Here is an 18,952-nt window from a genome sequence, read left to right on the forward strand (position 1 = left end):
ATCAAACGCAGACCTTGTTAGTTCTTACTGACAAATCTATGATGCTGCGACTTGTGACCAATAAAGAATAGGTTTTCCTGCCGTGGTGTAAAAAGGAATATATACTAATACTTATAAGGAACCATTACTCTTTCTGATCCACAAAATTGTAAGGCAAAAAAAAAAAAAGAGATTTCACACACCAAATAAATTTTTTCAGGAAATGAGATGGGGAAGGGGCAAAAAAGGACATATAAAAGATACTCCCTCCGTTTTAGTCTATGTGAATTTATTTCCTTTTTGATCCGTTCCAAAAAGAATGACCCCTTTCTATATTTAGAAACAGTTTAGCTTTAACTTCCAATTTTACCCTTAATAAGAAGCTTTTATAACCACACAAATACTCAGGACCCCTTTTTAACTTATTTAGGATCACAAATTCGAAAAGTCTTCATTCTTTCTTAAACTTCGTGCCTAATCAAACAGGTTCACATAAATTGGAACAAAGGAAATATTAAATTCCTTGTTCAAAATGAAATATTATTAAATTTAATTCTAAAGATATTCTCATAAATGTCTTTTAAAACTTTGTTTGGTGGGGTGGGGGTGGGGCTCTGTTGATGTGATCTCAAACGCCTCGGGCCTCAGGAGTCTATGACTATATATATAAGCAATTTGAGTCCACTAAAAAAGTCATTATTATTCAAGACTAATCATTGAAACCAAAAAATTCACCACATACATGCTCTGCGCTTAGCGAATGAGACAGTGGCTGCGTGTTACTTTCTTGATCTATAAAAATCCCAACAATTATGTCTTGTACTTGTACTACTACTAGCTTTCCAATCAAAGTCCCACATACTTTGTTCCATTCTAGGAAGTCTAATGATGTTTTTCCCAAAACCCAAATACTAGGAACTCTCTCTTTCTCTTCCAAGAAAAATTCCCACTTGGGTTTCACTGACAAAATATCTCTTGCTCAGTGTAGTAAAACCAGTTTTCTATCGGAAATGGATGAAGATTGTAAATTGGAAGTTAGCTCAATTGATATTCCAGATGGGTATTGTAAAGAACTGGAAATTGCTGTAAGAGCTGTACATATGGCTTGCTTGCTTTGTCAGAGACTTCAAGATAATTTGCTTTCTAAATCCTTTGAACAAGTCCATTCTAAGGAAGATAATTCCCCTGTCACAATTGCTGGTAATTCTTTTTCCATTCTTATGCTTTTTGCTAACTTGTAATTAGGCCTGTCTTATCCTTTTATCTTGTGTTGTCACGTTTTTATTTTATTTATTTGAAATGGGCTTTTGGGCAATTCTAGGACTGTACTTTGGAATTGAGTTGTAGAGATGAATTTGGGAAAAGGGAAAAGATTGTGTATTTTAAGTAATCGTTTTGGGTGTTGTTGATTTGGATTCTTTGATAAATAGTTGAAAATGAATTTTAAGTAGGCGTAATGACTTCTTGGCCACTTAAACTTGTATCGGTTTGTAAAGCCGATATATGAACTTATTTTTTTTCCCATTTGAACACTTCAACTTGACGGAATGAATACTAATAAACACATTTGACCATTGGCCAAGCCTATGTAGAAGTGACACAACTTACATGGCTAAATTGTGTGCAAATCACGCTGTCAAAGCGCGTGAATAATTTTATTTTTATTAAAAAAATATTCGAAATAGAATAAAATATAAATAAGAAAGGGAAAAAAAAAAGATCTTTCTCTCTCCCCTTCTCTTTTCCCCTCCCCTCCCACCTCTCTCATCTTCTCAAGCAACTCCCCCGTCCTGTAAACGTTTTTCATTTTCTATCCTACTTTACCCCCTCCCGTTTCTTTTTCTCTTTCTCTTCCCCATTCACTAAATGGCTCATGCACAAGGATGGCAAGCACAAATCTAAAAATAGTCCAAATTGTTATGCGTTGATTTACTGGAAAAAGAAATGTAAGACCGGCTATCCGATTCATTAGCATCATTATCATCTGGTTCTTCTTGGCCGTCACTGAGCTCTTCCAGATCAGACTGGAGCTGTTTTGGGGAAATCTAGGGTTTGCAGGTGGGGCTTAGCGAAGAAGCCGTCAATATGAGGAGGGCAGGGTTTGAAATCAAAGTCGAGTAGTTCTCGGGAGGGACTATCCCTGTCCCATTGTATATTGGTGAGGTTTGGAGTTTGGACGAAGCTTTCTTATAGGAGGAAGAAGATGATGGTGGTTGAAAATGGCTGAGGTTTAGAGTTGTTGGATAGGCTGTGTATGGTGGAGAAAAAAAGAGAACGAAAAAGAAATTAAAAATTTTAAAGATTATTTTTTTTTCTAATAATATAGGACCCACAAATCCACATGTCATATAATAAAGACCAAACATGTAACATGACATTCATGTTAGAGCGATTGACGAACATGTTCAACAGAAATTGTTTATTAGTATTAATTCCGTCAAGTTGAAGTGTTCAAATGAGAAAAATATAAGTTCATAAATCGGCTTTACAAACCGATACAAGTTTAAGTGGCCAGGAAGCCATGTGACTTTCTGTAGTGACATTTAGCATCTTAATTATGACTAAATGGTGCAACCTTTTGGATATAGTGCTTAAAGAAGATAACAGTATTTTGGCTCATTTGAGACTGGGAAAAAATACTAATCAATAGAGCATAGGTGTAGGTTGATTTTTAGTGTCGAATTTGCGGTAAAATTGTGCAAATTGTTGAGGATTACTTTGGCATGGTTACAGTTTGATGGTCTATTTCATGAAAACTATTGCTACATATGTATTATGGTAAAAAGAAATGACTTTCCGGTATCATTTTCTCAATTGATGGTAACGGTAAGAGACACATCGATTTAGTGACTGTTTTTAACTCAGCTCAGGATCATAGTTGAACTGCTATTGAATTGTATTTATTATTATTTGGAGATCTAGCCAAACAGTGTTTTCTCCTGGTGAAATGGAACATACTTTTTTTGATTTTCTATACTGCTATGGGAGTTGTCTGAAAGTTAGAGCAAGCCAAATGGTCTGTTTGCTTGGAGTCCAGCCAAAGCTGCAAAGCTTACTAACCCATTCTAATCTCAAGTATATTGGTTTAGAGCTTGAAATGTATCAAGACAACATAGTGCATTAGGTAATATGTACCAATCGTATGTTCTACAACTTGTAGACTTTTAACAAAGCATAAAACAGTTATCGAGCTAAAGATAGTAACTTTGTTTCGCAAGTTCATTGATGACTTTCTCTGTGGTGAGTGGCTGCTTCATCCAAATATGTATGTCAACAGATAACAGCAAGAGCCAAAGAGAAACAAGAAAAATTTTGTGCGATACTCATCGAGTATCATTTTGTTATTAAATTAAATCCATGAATAAATGCATATGATCATATTCCTTTTTTTTTTTGGCTGTTTTCTGCATATGACTGGTACATCAAAACAAATTAAGTATCCATGTAATATAAGCTGCAATGTAGTCCAACGTGGTCAGTTGAATTTATATTTCAAACCTAAAAATATTAGGCTTCAGTTGCTGATTGCACGCTCTGGTTTTCTGTCATAAGCTTTTTGAAACACTTCAAGAGTGTATTTCCAAGGTGATGGTGCAGTAGCCGTCTTCTTCATCAAAACTGCAACATCTTCTTTTTGTACTCAAAATGCTAAAATCAGCTAATCTTGATGTTGTTAGATTGGAGTGTCCAAGCAATTGTCAGCTGGGTTCTGTCCGAGGCTTTTGGCAGTGAGAATGTCTCTATTGTTGCTGAAGAAGATGTGGAAGTTCTTTCCAAGGCTAGCGCAGTTGGCCTGTTAGAAGCAGTAGTAAGAACCGTGAATGAATGTCTAGCAGATGCACCCCGTTTTGGACTGAAAGGTCCTGGTACTGATCTTGATGCGAAAGCTGTTCTTGCGGCCATAAGTCGGTGCAGCTTGGCCGGCGCTAGAGGTAGCAAGTTTTGGGTACTGGATCCTGTTGATGGCACATTGGGTTTTGTGCGTGGAGATCAATATGCCATTGCTTTGGCATTGATAGAAGATGGAGAACCTGTGCTTGGGGTTCTCGGGTGCCCAAATTACCCTATGAAGAAGGAATGGCTTAGTTATCAAAATGGTTATCGGAGAATCTTATCTAGGTTGACCTCCCAAACATCTGTATCTGGGGATAAAGGTTCTGTACTTTATGCAAGGAAAGGTGGCGGCAAGGCTTGGATGCAACCATTACTCTATGGAGAAAAGAACTTTGTGTGGCCAAACTCTGCAAAGCAAATCAAAGTCTCCTCCATAGATAATCCAGCATTGGCTACCTTTTGTGAACCCGTTGAGAAGGCAAATTCAAGCCATTCATTCACAGCAGGACTGGCCCATAGTGTTGGACTTAGGTAAGTATAACCAAATTCTCTCTTGTACTCCAAAGCAAATCTCCTTGACTTAAAGACAACACACAAATAGTGTTGTCAAAGGCGAAAAGCGTTGAAAAGCATTCTAGGTCTATTGAGGCATTAAGCACAAATCGTAATTAAAATATGGACTTTAGTTTAAAAAGGCGCACCAATAAAAGTTAATATATTATATGTTATGCAAGAAAAAAATAACAACTTCATTCAGAATAATTTCTTTCACAATTCATATATCTTTTTGCCAATCATATCTATTGTTTAGTATTATGACCTGGTCGAATATATCCAAACGACGTCGTTTGGGAGACGGATGAGAGACCTGGTCCTGGACTGGGTATTACACACATTGGGCCTGCTCTTTTGTCAATTAAAATGGCCCAGATCCGATATTTTCTTCAATTTTTTGCACTCTTTTCCCTTTTCCTTCTTCAATTTTCTAATTCAAATACAATTCCTAATTAATTTGTAAAATCAAAATAAAACTAACACTAATATTAATTAATACTTACAACAATTGACACACAAATTAAAATCTTAAAATAAAATCACACAACGACAACAAATAGAATAACACGCATATTTTTATGATTTTCCTTTTTGAGCCAAATAAATTTAATTAATTCTTAAATGCATATTTAAATCCTAGATATGCATGCAGCATGTATTCCTATTTTATTTTTCAATTAACTATAACAAGGTAAACATTTACGGACAAAACACAAACAATTATCCAAAAATGCCACATAAATTATAAAGAAAAATTATTTATGATTTCTTTTGGAGTAGTTCTTGTGAGGCAAAAATCACGTGCTCACACCGCTCTAGTCAAGATAGAACTTATGGGAAATGAGGCACACGTCTTAGTGCCTTGCCAACACCGAAGCACAATCTAGGTGAGGCAAAGCGCCTACCCTGAGCTTCTGGGCTTAAGCGCGCCTCAATTGAGCCTTTGATAATACTGCGCTCAAAGCTTTCAAGGTCCTATATTTACGATCGCTTTCTAGTTCTCTGAGCAGTTTTACTCTATTTCCTGTTACTCTTTACCCATGACAGCTGCAGATGTGTTCACTGATAATTACTCTGCATCTTTAAGTACTATTTTCACGCATTCAGATGTCTCTTATGCAGGAACCAGCCATTACGTGTATATAGCATGGTGAAGTATGCAGCCATAGCTCGAGGAGATGCTGAGATATTCATGAAATTTGCGAGTGCTGGTTACAAGGAAAAAATATGGGATCATGCAGCTGGTGTTCTTATCATTGAAGAAGCCGGTGGTATGGTGACAGATGCAGGAGGGCAGCCACTAGACTTCTCCAAAGGCGTATACTTAGAAGGACTTGATCGAGGTATAATTGCTTGCGCTGGAGCAAAACTACACGAAAAGATTATCCAGGCTGTAGATGCTAGCTGGAACTCCTCTAGCCTTTAACCTACTGTATGTTACTCAAAAACTGTTCAGCCCAAATGTTGTCAAATGTTGTGCATAAGGCTCGTCAGTTGCAAATATAAATAAATCATAGCATTATACTGCAACTTTGGGTACTGATTGATGAACCATGAATTCATTCTGTACAGTAAAATCAACTTTTAGGCAGATTGATTTCTCTGAAGGAAATTCCAAGATATTATATTAATCTTTTGAATCATGTGAGTGGATTTCCTGAATATCTCTCAAGGACCGCGTGGAAGGAAATTTTTAACTGGGCCAGGTCTAGACAGGAAAATAAAAAAAATTGCAACTATAACCCTTCATGAAGGGGGACCCCGTGCATAGGGCGACTTAGTGCACCTGGCTGCCAAATATAACCCTGCACATCTTCCTCTTTCTTCCTCCTCCTCCTCCTTGTTGCTGCTACTTCTTGTAAAGGATAGTATTACTTAGCTATAGTTAGTTAAGTTAACTATAGTTAGTCACTTAGAGTTAGTTGTACAGCTGTCAATTAGTTGTATCGGTTAATAGAGCAACTATATATACGCGTAACAGTGTAGTTAGCAGCTTAATGAAACAGTGAAAATTTCTCAATCGTTCTTCTCTTCTTCTCATTTCAGTTTCTGTAATTCACAGATTTAACATGGTATCAGATCCATCAATCGAGTGATTCTAGAGATATCTTAGTGCAATTAAAGAGGAAATCGAGAGAATCGACTCTATTTCTGTGGTTTTGACTCTGTTTTTGCGATATTTTTCTATGAGCCCTAATTGATTTTGTTTGTGCAAATTCCATGGCAATTGATGATGAATCGAGTAGCACGGATGCCGGAACATGTGTGACCAGCGGCGGAGCGATAATTCTCGATCATAATCATCCATTATATCTCCATCCGTCTGATGGACCAGGATCGATGACAGTGGGTCTATTGTTAACTGGAATGGACAACTACACAATTTGAAATCGAGCAATGAAAGTAGCATTGCTAGGGAAGAACAAATTGTGCTTAGTTGATGGATCCACTTCCAAAGCAGATTTTGGACCAGCATTAGCACATCAATGGGACCGCTATAATGTGATTGTGACCTCATGGTTGATGAGCAATGTAAGTCAGCATTTGTTAACGGGAGTTCTCTTTTCTGAAAATGCACAAACAATTTGGACACAGCTTAAAGAACGTTTTGACAAAGTGAATACATCTAGACTTTACTATTTGCACAAAGAAATTTTTACTTCTACTCAAGGAGTTTCATTAGTATCAGTTTATTTTACTAAATTGTCTGATCTATGGGCTGAATACAATTCAATTACGCCACCACCACCTGCTAAAGATTATGTTGAACAATTGCAATTCTAACGCCTATTATAATTTCTAAGGGACTAAATAATAGTTTTGAACAAGCTAGAATCCAAATACTCATGATGCCCACAGTCCCAACCATTAACCAAGCTTACGCAATGGTAGTTCAAGATGAAAGTTGTAGGATGATGACATGGAACAGTTTTGGAATGCCTAATCATAATGAACCTACCGCTATGTTCAACTCAAGCTAGACCCAAACAGAAGAGAAATTATGAGTTGGAGTGTGATTTCTGTAAGATGAAGGGGCACACTAGAGATGGTTGCTATAAACTCATGAAGTGTGACTACTGCAACAAAACAGGACATTTGAAGGAGAATTGTTATAAAATAGTTGGTTATCCCACAAACTTTAAGTCTAAGAGGAAAGTGAATACAGTACAACTACAAGGCAGCAACACATAGAATGTTGAGCATAGAGCTACAAGGCAGCCACGGATTTTCACTCAGGAGCAGTATGCTCAAATTTTGCAAATGTTGAACAACTCCTCCTTTGGGGAAATGACTACTCAGAATGTAGCAGCAATGGCAGGTAATCTTTTCTGTTGCAATGTTAACATTCTTAAATAGATTGTGGACACAGGTGCTACAAATTATATGATAGGGGATAAAAACTTATTGGATAATGGGATGTCAGTAGGTAATGGAGGTCAAGTACAAATGCCTATAGGAGACTCGGCTAAGGTCACACATGTTGGGGATTGTCAGTTAAAAGGAGGTGACACAATCAAGAATGTTCTTTGTGTACCTTCATTTAAGTTCAATCTTTTGTATGTGTCAAAGGTGACAAAAGACATGAACTGCTTTGTATCTTTCTTTCCCACATTCTTTGTCTTTCAGAATCTCTTATCTGGGAAGGTGAGAGAGATTGGTAGAGAAGAGGATGGTCTATACACAATGCTTTATGCAACTAAACAAGAGAAATGGAGGACTTATCAAGCATTCACAGTAGTAGCAAAGGAAGTTGGGGACATTTGGCATAAAAGGCTGGGGCATGTGCCTATGCAAGTCATTAGAATAATGTCCACTTTCAGTAGATGTGAAGCTTTACATAAGTGTGAGATTTGTCCTTTAGCAACGCAAACTAGAGTACCTTTTCCAGTTAGCCATAGTAGAAGTGTAAGTAGTTTTCAATTGATTCACATGGATGTATGAGTACCCTATAAGACATCTACTCATAATGAAATGAAGTTTTTTCTTACCTTAGTTGATGACTATACAAGATGGACTTGGGTATTTCTTATGAGGCTTAAATCTGATGTGATTCTTTTGCTCAAGAATTTCATTACTATGATTCAGACTCAATTTGGCAAAGTAATTAAAATGTTCCGATCTGACAATAGTAGTGAGTTCTTTAACACAACTTGTAGAGACCTGTTTTAATAGTATGGCATTTTGCATCAAAGCGCGTGTTCCTATACCCCACAACAAAATGGGGTGGTTGAAAGAAGACATAGACACATCTTGGAGACAGCCAGAGCAATCAAATTTCAAGGTCATCTACCTACTAAATTCCGGGGGGAGTGTATTGAGTTAGTTGTCTACATAATCAACATGATCCCTTCTACTGTTCTTGGTAACAAATCACCATTTGAATTATTGTGCCAGAGGCAGCCCTCTCTTTCTCATATGAGAGTCATTGATTGCATTTGCTTTGCCTCAACTCTGCCTAAGTATCATAAGTTTCAGCCCCGAGCAGTAAAGTGTGTTCTACTTGGGTATACTGTAAATCAGAAGGGATATAGACTGCTGAACATTGAGTACAATACTTTGTTTATCAGCAGGGATGTGATTTTTTATGAAGATGCCTTTCCTTTCCATAATCCTGAGATTGCTACTGAAAACATGTACTTCAATACTGTCAGTCCAACCAGGGCAGGAGATACTTTCTTACCTTGTTCCTTTAGATGTACATGCACCTATGGTGAACATTCCTCATGTGCATTGTCTTGTTCCTTCTCCTGATTCTATTTCTTTGCTAGACACTAGATCCATGCCAACTCCAGAAGAAGTTTTGCCTGTTAATGAATCCACTGTGCCCATTGCACCAACAAAACATTGCTAGGAAATCCACTCGAGTATCTAGGCCACATATATGGCTTAGTGATTATGTGAGACCAGACAAGCAAGGACAGTCCAACAATTGCATGTATCCTTTGTTTGATGTTATTGGATATGATCATATCTCCACTAAGTACCACAATTATCTTTCTCAATTTTCCAATAAGGTTGAACTAACCACTTTTCATGAGGTAGCAAAAGACAAACGTTGGGTTGAGGCTATGCAGACTGAAATCAAGGCCTTGGAAGACAACAATACCTGGGAGTTGGTTCCATTGCCACTAGGTAAGAAACTTATAAGATGCAAATGAGTCTATAAGATCAAGTATAAGGCTTCTGGAGAAGTGGAGAGGTTTAAGGCAAGGCTTGTAGCTAAGAATTTCAATCAGAAGGAAGGACTGGATTACAAGGAGACATTCTCTCCTGTAGTTAAAATGGTGATTGTTCGAAGTGTTCTTTCCTTAGCTGCTTCTAGTCATTGGATCATTCATCAAATGAATCTGTACAATGCTTTCTTACAAGGTGATCTCACTGAGAAGGTCTATATGAATCTGCCACAGGGTTTCAGTAAGCCTGGAGATACATCATTGGTTTGCAGATTACATAAATCACTCTATGGTCTTAAACAAGCTTTCCGTCAATGGAATATTAAATTGACCTCCACTCTCATTGCCTCAAGCTTTCATCAAAGCCATCTGGACTATTATTTATTCACCAAACGACTGCATGGTCACATAGTGGTAGTTCTAGTGTATGTCGATGACATGCTCATCACTGGTGATGACATACCCTTGGTCCAGGCTACTAAGGATGATTTGCAGCAGAATTTCAAAATCAAAGACTTGGAGGAGCTCAAGTATTTCTTGGGTATTGAGTTTGCTAGGAGTGTTGAGGGGATTTTGATGCATCAGAGGAAATACTCACTTGAGCTTATTGCAGACTTGGGTTTGTCTGGTGCTAAACTTAGCTTCTCCTATGGAACCTAATCTGAAGTTGACAAGCTGTGAATTTGATGGTTATATAGGTCTCATTGATGATCCTGGACCTTATCAAAGGCTTCTGGGCAGGCTGCTTTATCTTGCTGTCACTAGGCCAGACATTTCGTTTGCTGTCCAATGCCTTAGCCAATTTATGCACAAACCTAAAGTGTCCCACATGGATGCTGTTTTACGTGTAGTCTGGTACATTAGACATTATCCTAGATTGGGTATTTTGCTTAAGTCTCATTGTTTAGAGTCTTTGTTAGCCTTCTGTGATGCGGATTGAGCTGCATGCCCCATTTCTAGAAAGTCTGCCACAAGCTATATTGTTAAGTTTGGTGATTCCATCATCTTTGGAAATCCAAAAAGCAATCTACTATTTCTCGAAGCTCTGCTGAGGCTGAGTATCGTAGCCTAGCCTCTACTGTTGCTGAAATGGTATGGCTCCTTGGCTTATTCAAAGAGTTGGGTGTTCCTCACTATTCCTCTATTCCTGTCTATTGTGATAGCAAATATGCTCTTCAGATTGCTGCAAACCCTGTGTTTCATGAGTGCACCAAACATATAGACATTGATTGCCACTTTATCCACGAGAAGATTCAACAAGGTCTCATCTCTATCTATTTGCTTCAACTGATCAACAAACAGATTTACTTACCAAAGGACTTGGGGGGCTCAGCATGACTACCTTGTGTCTAAGCTAGGAATGAAGAACATCTTCATACTAGGGGTGGGCATCGGTCGGTTCGGTTCGGTTTTGAACATTATCGGTTTTGCCTATCGGTTATCGGTTTACAAATATCATAACCCGATAACCAAACCGATAAGATATTGGTTATCGGTTATCGGTTAATCGGTTATATATCGTTATCGGTTCGGTTATCGGTTTACCCGATAACATAAAACAACTAAAAAAATTTGCAATATATAAAACAAAGAAATCAAACTGCCAGAACGTGTAAACTGCCAACTTTTGTTGTTTCTTAACAAAAGCACGCTCCCACTTCTGTGCAGTATCTACTGATGTCTGGCGGAGAACTGGTGGTGAGTCTTGCGTCTTGACTCTTGGGGGCTGCGACGGAAACAAGAATGAGAACTGAGAGACAAACAACTGAAGACGGAAGAGTGAAGAGTGAAGAGGGAATTAGGAAAATAAATAACCCTAGTATATACTTAAGGGTAAATTAGTAAATTACATCATTCTTATTGGGTTATTGGTTTTTACCCAATAACAAAAATGCAAACCGAGCCCGAACCGATAACCCAATAAAAAAAAATTTAACCCGTTACCGAACTGTTAACCCAATAACCCAATACCGATAACCCAATAAAGAATTAACGGCCCGGGTTATCGGTTTTACCCGATATATGCCCACCCCTACTTCATACCTCCTAGCTCGAGGGGTATAAAGGATAGTATTACTTAACCATAGTTAGTTAAGTTAACTATAGTTAGTCATTTAGAATTAGTTGTACAACTGTCAATTAGTTGTATCAGTTAGTGGAGCAACTATATATACGTGTAACAGTGCAGTTAGCAGCTTAATAAAACAGTGGAAATTTCTCAATTCTTCTCCTCTTCTCATATCAATTTCTGCAATTCACAAATTTAACACTTCTTCGGTGCGTTAAGATGTTTACAAAACAAATAAACTGATGCTTTAAATATTTAGTGTTGTTCGATGTTTTACTGAATCGAGCTTAAGATGATAAAGTGTAGCATCCTCGAATTTTATTGTAAATGTATGTAACAAGCAATGATAATATGGTTTGTTTTACATGTGATCTTAATAAATTTTTATAAAAAGGAAACAAGTGGTAAAACACAAATAATAAAGCCAAAGGAATGATGGGAAAAGAGTTTCGACTGTTGACTTTAAGTTTGATACAAAGCCAAAAGTATAAGTATATACATGTATTAATTTTGGGGCTCATTCTATATTCCTATAAAACCTTTATTACTGTTGTGTGGTACCAATGGGTTTTTGGAGCAATTTCCTGACCAATTGATAACCTGCAGTTTCTTCCAAACAAAGGTCTTTAGCTTGTTCACTAGCTGAAGATGACATCTCAATGTAACTTTTTCTTTCCCCCTTTTCTTTCTCTTCTATTCCAAAATAAAAAATAAAAAAAATAACTGCACTTGTTATAATGATTTTGAAGTGGGAATGTAATAGTTAATACATCAATCCACTAAAAACTAATTTGGTTTCCTGTGTTTTCTAGGGTGTTGGATTGTCTTAACTATCAAGTTTTTCTTTTTATATCTCAGTTTTAAACCAAATAAAGGAAATTACTGGGCTAAACCAGCTCAAAGATACTCTTAACGGTTTTCTCCAAAAGGTTTCACGCCATTAAGAGATTCATGCAGTTTATATGTGGACTCTCAATCTTTTGAGCTACCAACATGGGGCTTTCTTTACACTCCCAACAATCTTCCCTTTCGAACTAAAACTAGCTTGAGACTTTGTTTGCACTCCCAACAATCTTCCCCTCAGACTAAAACTAGCTTCTTTTTGTGTGCGTATCTCCAAATTGAGTCTCTGCAAATCGCCATACTCGTCCCACTGAACCTGAGTTCTAATAGTGGCGGACACACGTGATGGCAAGCGGGTTCAACTGAACCCGCTTCATCAAAAAATAATACTGTATATATGTATAAATTACGATTAAAGCTGTATAAATTTTGTATAAATATTTTATTTGAACCCACTTGACAACTACTATTTTACAACTAAAGTTGTGTACTTCTAAGATTGAACCCACTTGCACAAAATCATGGGTCCGCCACTGGGTTCTGATACCAGTTGTTGCACTAAACTAGCCCAAAGATACTCTTAACATGGTGTGATATTGTCCGCTTTGAGCCAAACCCGCACAATTTTTCTCAAAATGTCTCACATCATTAAGAGATTCCTAAACTTTATATATAAACTCCCAGTCTTTTCAGCTATCAATGTGGAACTTTGTTCATACACCCAAACAGAAATAAATTATCCCGATTCAAATCTCTTTTGATATATATCTTGTTTTCTGTCTATTAAATTATTGTTTTTAGGGATTTGCTTCGTTAAGAAACTGCCTTTAAGATGGTGTTACCACATTTATAGTAAATCAATAATGTATGACAGGTATTGTTACATCACTAATAGCCTGGTTGGCCAAACTTCTTTTTGGCCAAAAATATTTTTGGTCAAAAATTGAGGTGTTTGGCCAAGCTTTTGGAAGGAAAAAAAGTACTTTTGAGGAGAAGTAGAAGCAGTTTTGGAGCTTTTGAGAAAAATACACTTAGAAGCAATTTTTAAAAGTTTGGCCAAACGCTAATTGCTGCTCAGAAGTGATTTTCAAACTAATTAGCCAAACACAAACTGCTTCTCACCAAAAGTACTTTTGATGAAAGCACTTACGAAAAAAAACACATCTCAAAATAAACTGATTTTTGCAGCTTTGCCAAACGGACTATTAAGTTAGGAAGACTGAAGTATCATTAGGGCAATTTCATGTGAGTTGGCTTTTCTGGCCACAACAAATTCAAAAGAGTTCCACTCTAAACCACCATCTTTTTTTGGGTGGTGGTGGGGGATATAGAGTAACATAACGTGTTTCCAAATTTAACAAATAATTAAAAAATTAGTACAAAAGAATTGTTTAACTATCTGAACAATAACAGATTGAGGACAAATTTGAAGGGGACAGTTCATATATAAAAGTTATAATACAGAGAATTACAAATATACGTTTCTTAATCAACCTTTATTTTGACTCATTTCAACCATATTTTATTTTTGTCTATTATACTAGTAATGTGAAATTAAGGGTGTATTTGGTAGGAAGGAAAATATTTTTCATGGAAAATGTTATCCCAGAAAATGTTTTCATGGAAAATGAGTGGTTTTATAACTTATTTTCTCTTGTTTGGTTGGTGAGTGGAAAAGTTTTTCCGGAAAATATTTTCTAGTGTTTGGTTACAGAGTAGAAAATACATTTTAGAAAAATATTTTTTTTTGCTACTCTCCTCACCCCTTTCCCCCAAGTCCGCATGTTTCATGTGCTCTCCTCCCCTCCCCCCTCCTTTCCCCCTCCCCCGAGGTGGAGCCAGAATTTGAAACTTGTGGGTTCAAGATTCTAGTTTGTTTATGTTACTGGATTCTAGATTAACAAGTTATATATATTTAATGAATTTTTTAAGACAAATATAGGTTTTGGATCAAAGTTACTGGGTTCGACCGAACCCGCAAGTCCTATGCATGCTCCGCCTCTGCCCACCCCCCCCACCCCAAATACCCAACATTTTTAAGACTCTATTTTCTTCAAGAAGTTAATTATTTTTCTAAAAATTCACACAAATACAAAGGAACTAATGTGTTCCACTAATTTTTTACGTAAAAAATAACGTTGAAATTTGTGCTCCATAACTAAAAAGGCAATACTTTTTTATTAAAAAATAAATTACCATTTCTACAAAATGAAAATAAAGTATTTATTTTGTTGAAATGAAAAAAAAAAACTTTTTCTACATCATGAAAAGGAAATACTTTTTTTGTTTAAATGAAAGAAAATATTTTTTACTACATCATTTTGTTGAAAGGAAAGAAAATACTTTTTTTACATCATGAAAAAAAGTATTTTTTTTGTTAAAATGAAAAAATTACTTTTATATTTCATGAAAAGAAGAAAAATACTCACTTGTTGAAATGAAAAAAAAAACAGTTTATCTATAACATCAAAAGAAAGTATCATTAATAATATTTTTATTTAGGGTGAGGGTGGAGTTGGGGCAAGGGTGAGGTGGGGTAAGGTGGATGGATGGGGTGAGGGTGGGTTGATGGGGATGGAAAATAGGATGGGGAAGGTTAAAAAAGAGAATTGGAAAATATTTTTCCTTTTTCTTGATAGGGAAAACAATTGGAGAAAAATGAGTTAATGAGAAAAATATTTTCAAAAATATTTAAGCCAACTAAACATGAAAAAATTGAAAAATACTTTCCGAAAAATATTTTCGTTTCCTACCTTACACACCCTAACTCTCTACCTTTCGTACTATTATTAGGTCTACTCAAGACCATCACCAATGTGTCAAATTTCTATTCGATTTAACGATGTGATCTCTGAAACAATTCGATTAATTTTGATTCATCGAGTAAACTATTATGGGGTAAAACAGTTCTCATAAGAAAAATATTAATTTTCAAAACTCAAATTCAAAACATTTAGTTAAGGATGGGAAAATCTCAACTGTCTTATCACACGACTCGATGGCAAGTCCCTTACATCTACAAAAATATATGTACATGTTGACACCTCATAACACACATTAAAAACACACAGTAAAACAGGGGGATTAGATATCCATAATATAATGTTTGTGTACTCTAGTGTATTAAATTCCACCCACCCTACTCTTATAAAGTCTTCATGCAAAGTGTCCCAACTGCCATCCACTTATAACTATCTTCTTTTTCTCTCCCCTTTCTTCAATGCTTTTCCACCTCTCTTCCCATAATAAATACTACTCATTCTTCTACTCTCTCTTTCTCCTAACCAAAAAAAAATGAAGACAAAAAACTCCATAACCATCTTCACTCTCTTAGCTTTCTTGCTGATAACAGCCACTTTCTCCTTTGCTACTAGACACACCCCCGAAAACGTCGAAAAATCCAAGAAAGCAGCCAGAGGCGGAGCCAGGAATGGAAACGATAACGATGGTGGGCCATTTGGAGGGATTTTTGGGCCTGGAAGTGGGTTTAATATACCTGGATTTGGTGGAGGATATGGAGGTGGAATTGGAGGCCCAAAAGGTGGATATGCAAAAGGTGGGATTATAAGACCAACTGTTGTGTGTAAGGATAAAGGTCCATGTTTAGGGAAGAAACTTAGGTGTCCAGCAAAATGTTTCAAATCATATAGCAGTAAAGGAAAAGGGTATGGTTATGGTGGTGGATCTGGTGGCTGTACAATGGATTGCAAGAAGAAGTGTGTTGCTTACTGTTAAAGAAAAATGTTACATAAATAACATGAATGAGCATGCCCTTAGCTAGTAAGTTATTAAGTATGACTTTTATACTAATTCTATGTGAGAGGTTTTTTTTTTGCTGTATTAGTTTTTGTTTGTTTTATTTTGGGATGAGTCGTATGAAAGACTTTGTTATGCAGCTAAGTTCTGCAGTTATAATATTAGTAGAATTAATGATGAGACATTAATGTTTGGGATTGGGAATGTGTTTGCTTTATTTGCGAAATGAACTTGTTTACAAGTACTCAATGTTTTGCTTATCTAACGGCTAATTATGTGCGGATCTTGGATTTTCGGTACATGTGTGCACTATTAAAAGAAAAAGAAGGAAAAAGTTATTAAGTGGGAATTTATCCTTATTCTTGTTAGTAAATAACTCAATCTTCAACCACGTGCACTATTCAATCTTCTTAGAGCATATGTGCCAACTGTTAATATTATACTCCCGCCGTCTCAAATTATCTGTTGTGTTTCTCTTCTATACACCCCTTAAAAAAATATTAAATAGGAAAGGTGTATGACTATTTACCTTTATTTATGTCTTAAGATATAATCTCTCTTCGTTTAATACTTACTCATAATTAGGGTATTTGTAGTTTTCAAGAACAATTAATATTAAGGGTAAAATAGAATTTTTTTTTATTAATTTACTCTTTAACTTTTAAAATGACAAATACTTTGAGACAGCTATTTTTCAAAATCACGACAGATAATTTGAGATGGAGTGAATACCAATTTTAAAAAATACGTATATAAAATATTTAATTTTATAAAGATCATGAGGTCACGTACCTCATAATCTCCCTATAAATCCGTCCCTGCAGCTAATTGCAATTTTTCCTTTCCAATATCCTAAATGAGGTATCTTAAGCGGGGTTTTGGACAAAACTCCACCTATAAATATATGAATGTCGAAGACAGTGAATGTGATTATACGTACGCCTGCTCCTTATTTTTCTAAAATGTCAAATATTTTGAAATAAATTTAATTAATTAAAACGACTAATTAATGTTTGGGATCGAATGTAATAATTGTTGTTTGAAGGATATAGACTACTATGCGTAGCTAAGTCCTCAAGAGATTGGAGGGTGATAAATGTAGTTTAATGCATTTTTCGAATGTTAGGTCAGTACTTGTACATCTAAATCTAAAATTCTAAAGTACTGTGATAAATCGGTAGATTTTGCTCAATTGAAGATGTTTTTCAATAATAGATGCTCGTCACCTCATTAATATAGGTGGCTACCAATTAATCAGATACATAGACTAACATAAAGAGGGGGTGGGGGATATGATGATTAGATTAATGCTTCATTAATATATGGCACCTCCTCATTAACTATGATCTTATCTTATATCTGTAAATTTAAATAAAGATACAGTGTAAAACGATTAGGTGAAAATGTAGTCAAAAGTTTTGAAGTAAGGTTGAAACATTAGATAAAATTGAAGCTGGGACAAGATGATTCTCACCCTACAGTTGGGCAAATATCATTTCTAAAGGGATGAAACTAGAGTCCATATAAGGCGGTTCCAACTTGTTTATTCCCACCACTATTTACATCATACTAAGAAATACAAGATATTTATCTTTTCTATATATATATTTACCACTTAATTATGATAAAATGATATGTGTTCTTACTTTAATCGAGAATTGAATTTACTTTTTTCTTATTTTGGTCAAGAGAACGTAACGTAGACATTACTCAGGATACACTAAAAAATTGTATGTTCCTTGCTCTCGAAGAGAACTGCTTTGTTTGTATGGTCACTCATATTCTTTTGTCCTTAGTTGGCCTTGTTGATGTTCCAACATTAGAAATCGAGGTGACTCTAAACTTAAGTTTATCGATTTCCCTAATTACAAAGAGACGAGAGGGCTTCAAAGCCTTAATTCAAAGGGGTATATCATTTTTATCTTTTTTCCTAACACCACTTTGGTCAAATTAATACTAAGGAAAACATACATCAGGAAAATGATTATTTAGAACACATGACTGAAATAACCAACTCATATATTTGATATCTCTTACAAGCACACATTATGCTAATAACATTCTTCTAAAACTATTTATTATCAAACATTTAGTAGTTTGATGTTAAGACCGAATGCAAATAAATATATTTTCCAAATTAAATGGTGATTAATGTAGTTGTCAATGTGTTTTAAAAGGTATACTTAGTAAGTTGGCTCAATTGAAGGTGATTTTAATGACAGATGGTGCTCATCCCTTCAAGCATAGGTAGCTAGCAATTAAACACTTAATTTACATGAAAAATGGGAATGGTGGGAGTGGGGGTGACGATTAAATTGATGCTTCATTTTCCCATTAATTATGGCTTTAATATTATTTCTGGATATACGTGTTTTGTTTTAAAATGTCTAGTTAAAAAGCATTGTGTTGGATACTGTTTGACTCAAAAGATTTTAAGTTCTTTTTAAGCAAATCAATCAAAGATGGAGGGGTAAATCGTAGCCGAAGATAATAAACTCTAGGATGATAATGGTAGAGAGAGATAAGAACAATAAAGAGATAATAATAGAGAGAGATAATAATTTTGTATATTCCAAACTCCAAAAAAAACCTATTACAAAGCTCGAATCCCTCTTATATATTGAGAGATTTCCCTTAATCGTGGGGGCGACGGATTAAGGAATATCTACCTCGCCAAATACAATGTTAATACGATGGCGTCTCTCCTTCCCCCTCTGGGTCGTACCCCTGTATCGACTCGTAG

At 35.8% G+C, this 18,952-nt stretch overlaps 3 protein-coding genes across 3 annotated transcripts; all 3 read left to right on the top strand.

Moving 5' to 3' along the window:
* Positions 1-673: 673 nt before the first annotated feature.
* LOC104210222 (3',5'-bisphosphate nucleotidase AHL-like) lies at positions 674-6,032 on the top strand. The gene is made up of 3 exons (XM_009759064.2): positions 674-1,179; positions 3,657-4,344; positions 5,491-6,032. The coding sequence occupies exons 1-3, from the start codon at positions 792-794 to the stop codon at positions 5,792-5,794; spliced, it is 1,380 nt and encodes a 459-aa protein (XP_009757366.1). The 5' UTR covers positions 674-791; the 3' UTR covers positions 5,795-6,032.
* A 733-nt stretch (positions 6,033-6,765) lies between these two features.
* Positions 6,766-7,152, top strand: LOC138884079 (uncharacterized). Its single transcript, XM_070164823.1, has one exon. The coding sequence runs from the start codon at positions 6,766-6,768 to the stop codon at positions 7,150-7,152; it is 387 nt and encodes a 128-aa protein (XP_070020924.1).
* Positions 7,153-15,649: 8,497 nt separating this feature from the next.
* LOC104210221 (uncharacterized) lies at positions 15,650-16,453 on the top strand. The gene has a single exon (XM_009759063.2). It carries the CDS (start codon positions 15,748-15,750, stop codon positions 16,186-16,188), a length of 441 nt encoding a protein of 146 aa, XP_009757365.1. The 5' UTR covers positions 15,650-15,747; the 3' UTR covers positions 16,189-16,453.
* The last annotated feature ends 2,499 nt before the right edge of the window (positions 16,454-18,952 follow it).

This window comes from Nicotiana sylvestris, chromosome 2 (assembly GCF_000393655.2).
Source record: "Nicotiana sylvestris chromosome 2, ASM39365v2, whole genome shotgun sequence".
NCBI classification, from domain to species: domain Eukaryota; kingdom Viridiplantae; phylum Streptophyta; class Magnoliopsida; order Solanales; family Solanaceae; genus Nicotiana; species Nicotiana sylvestris.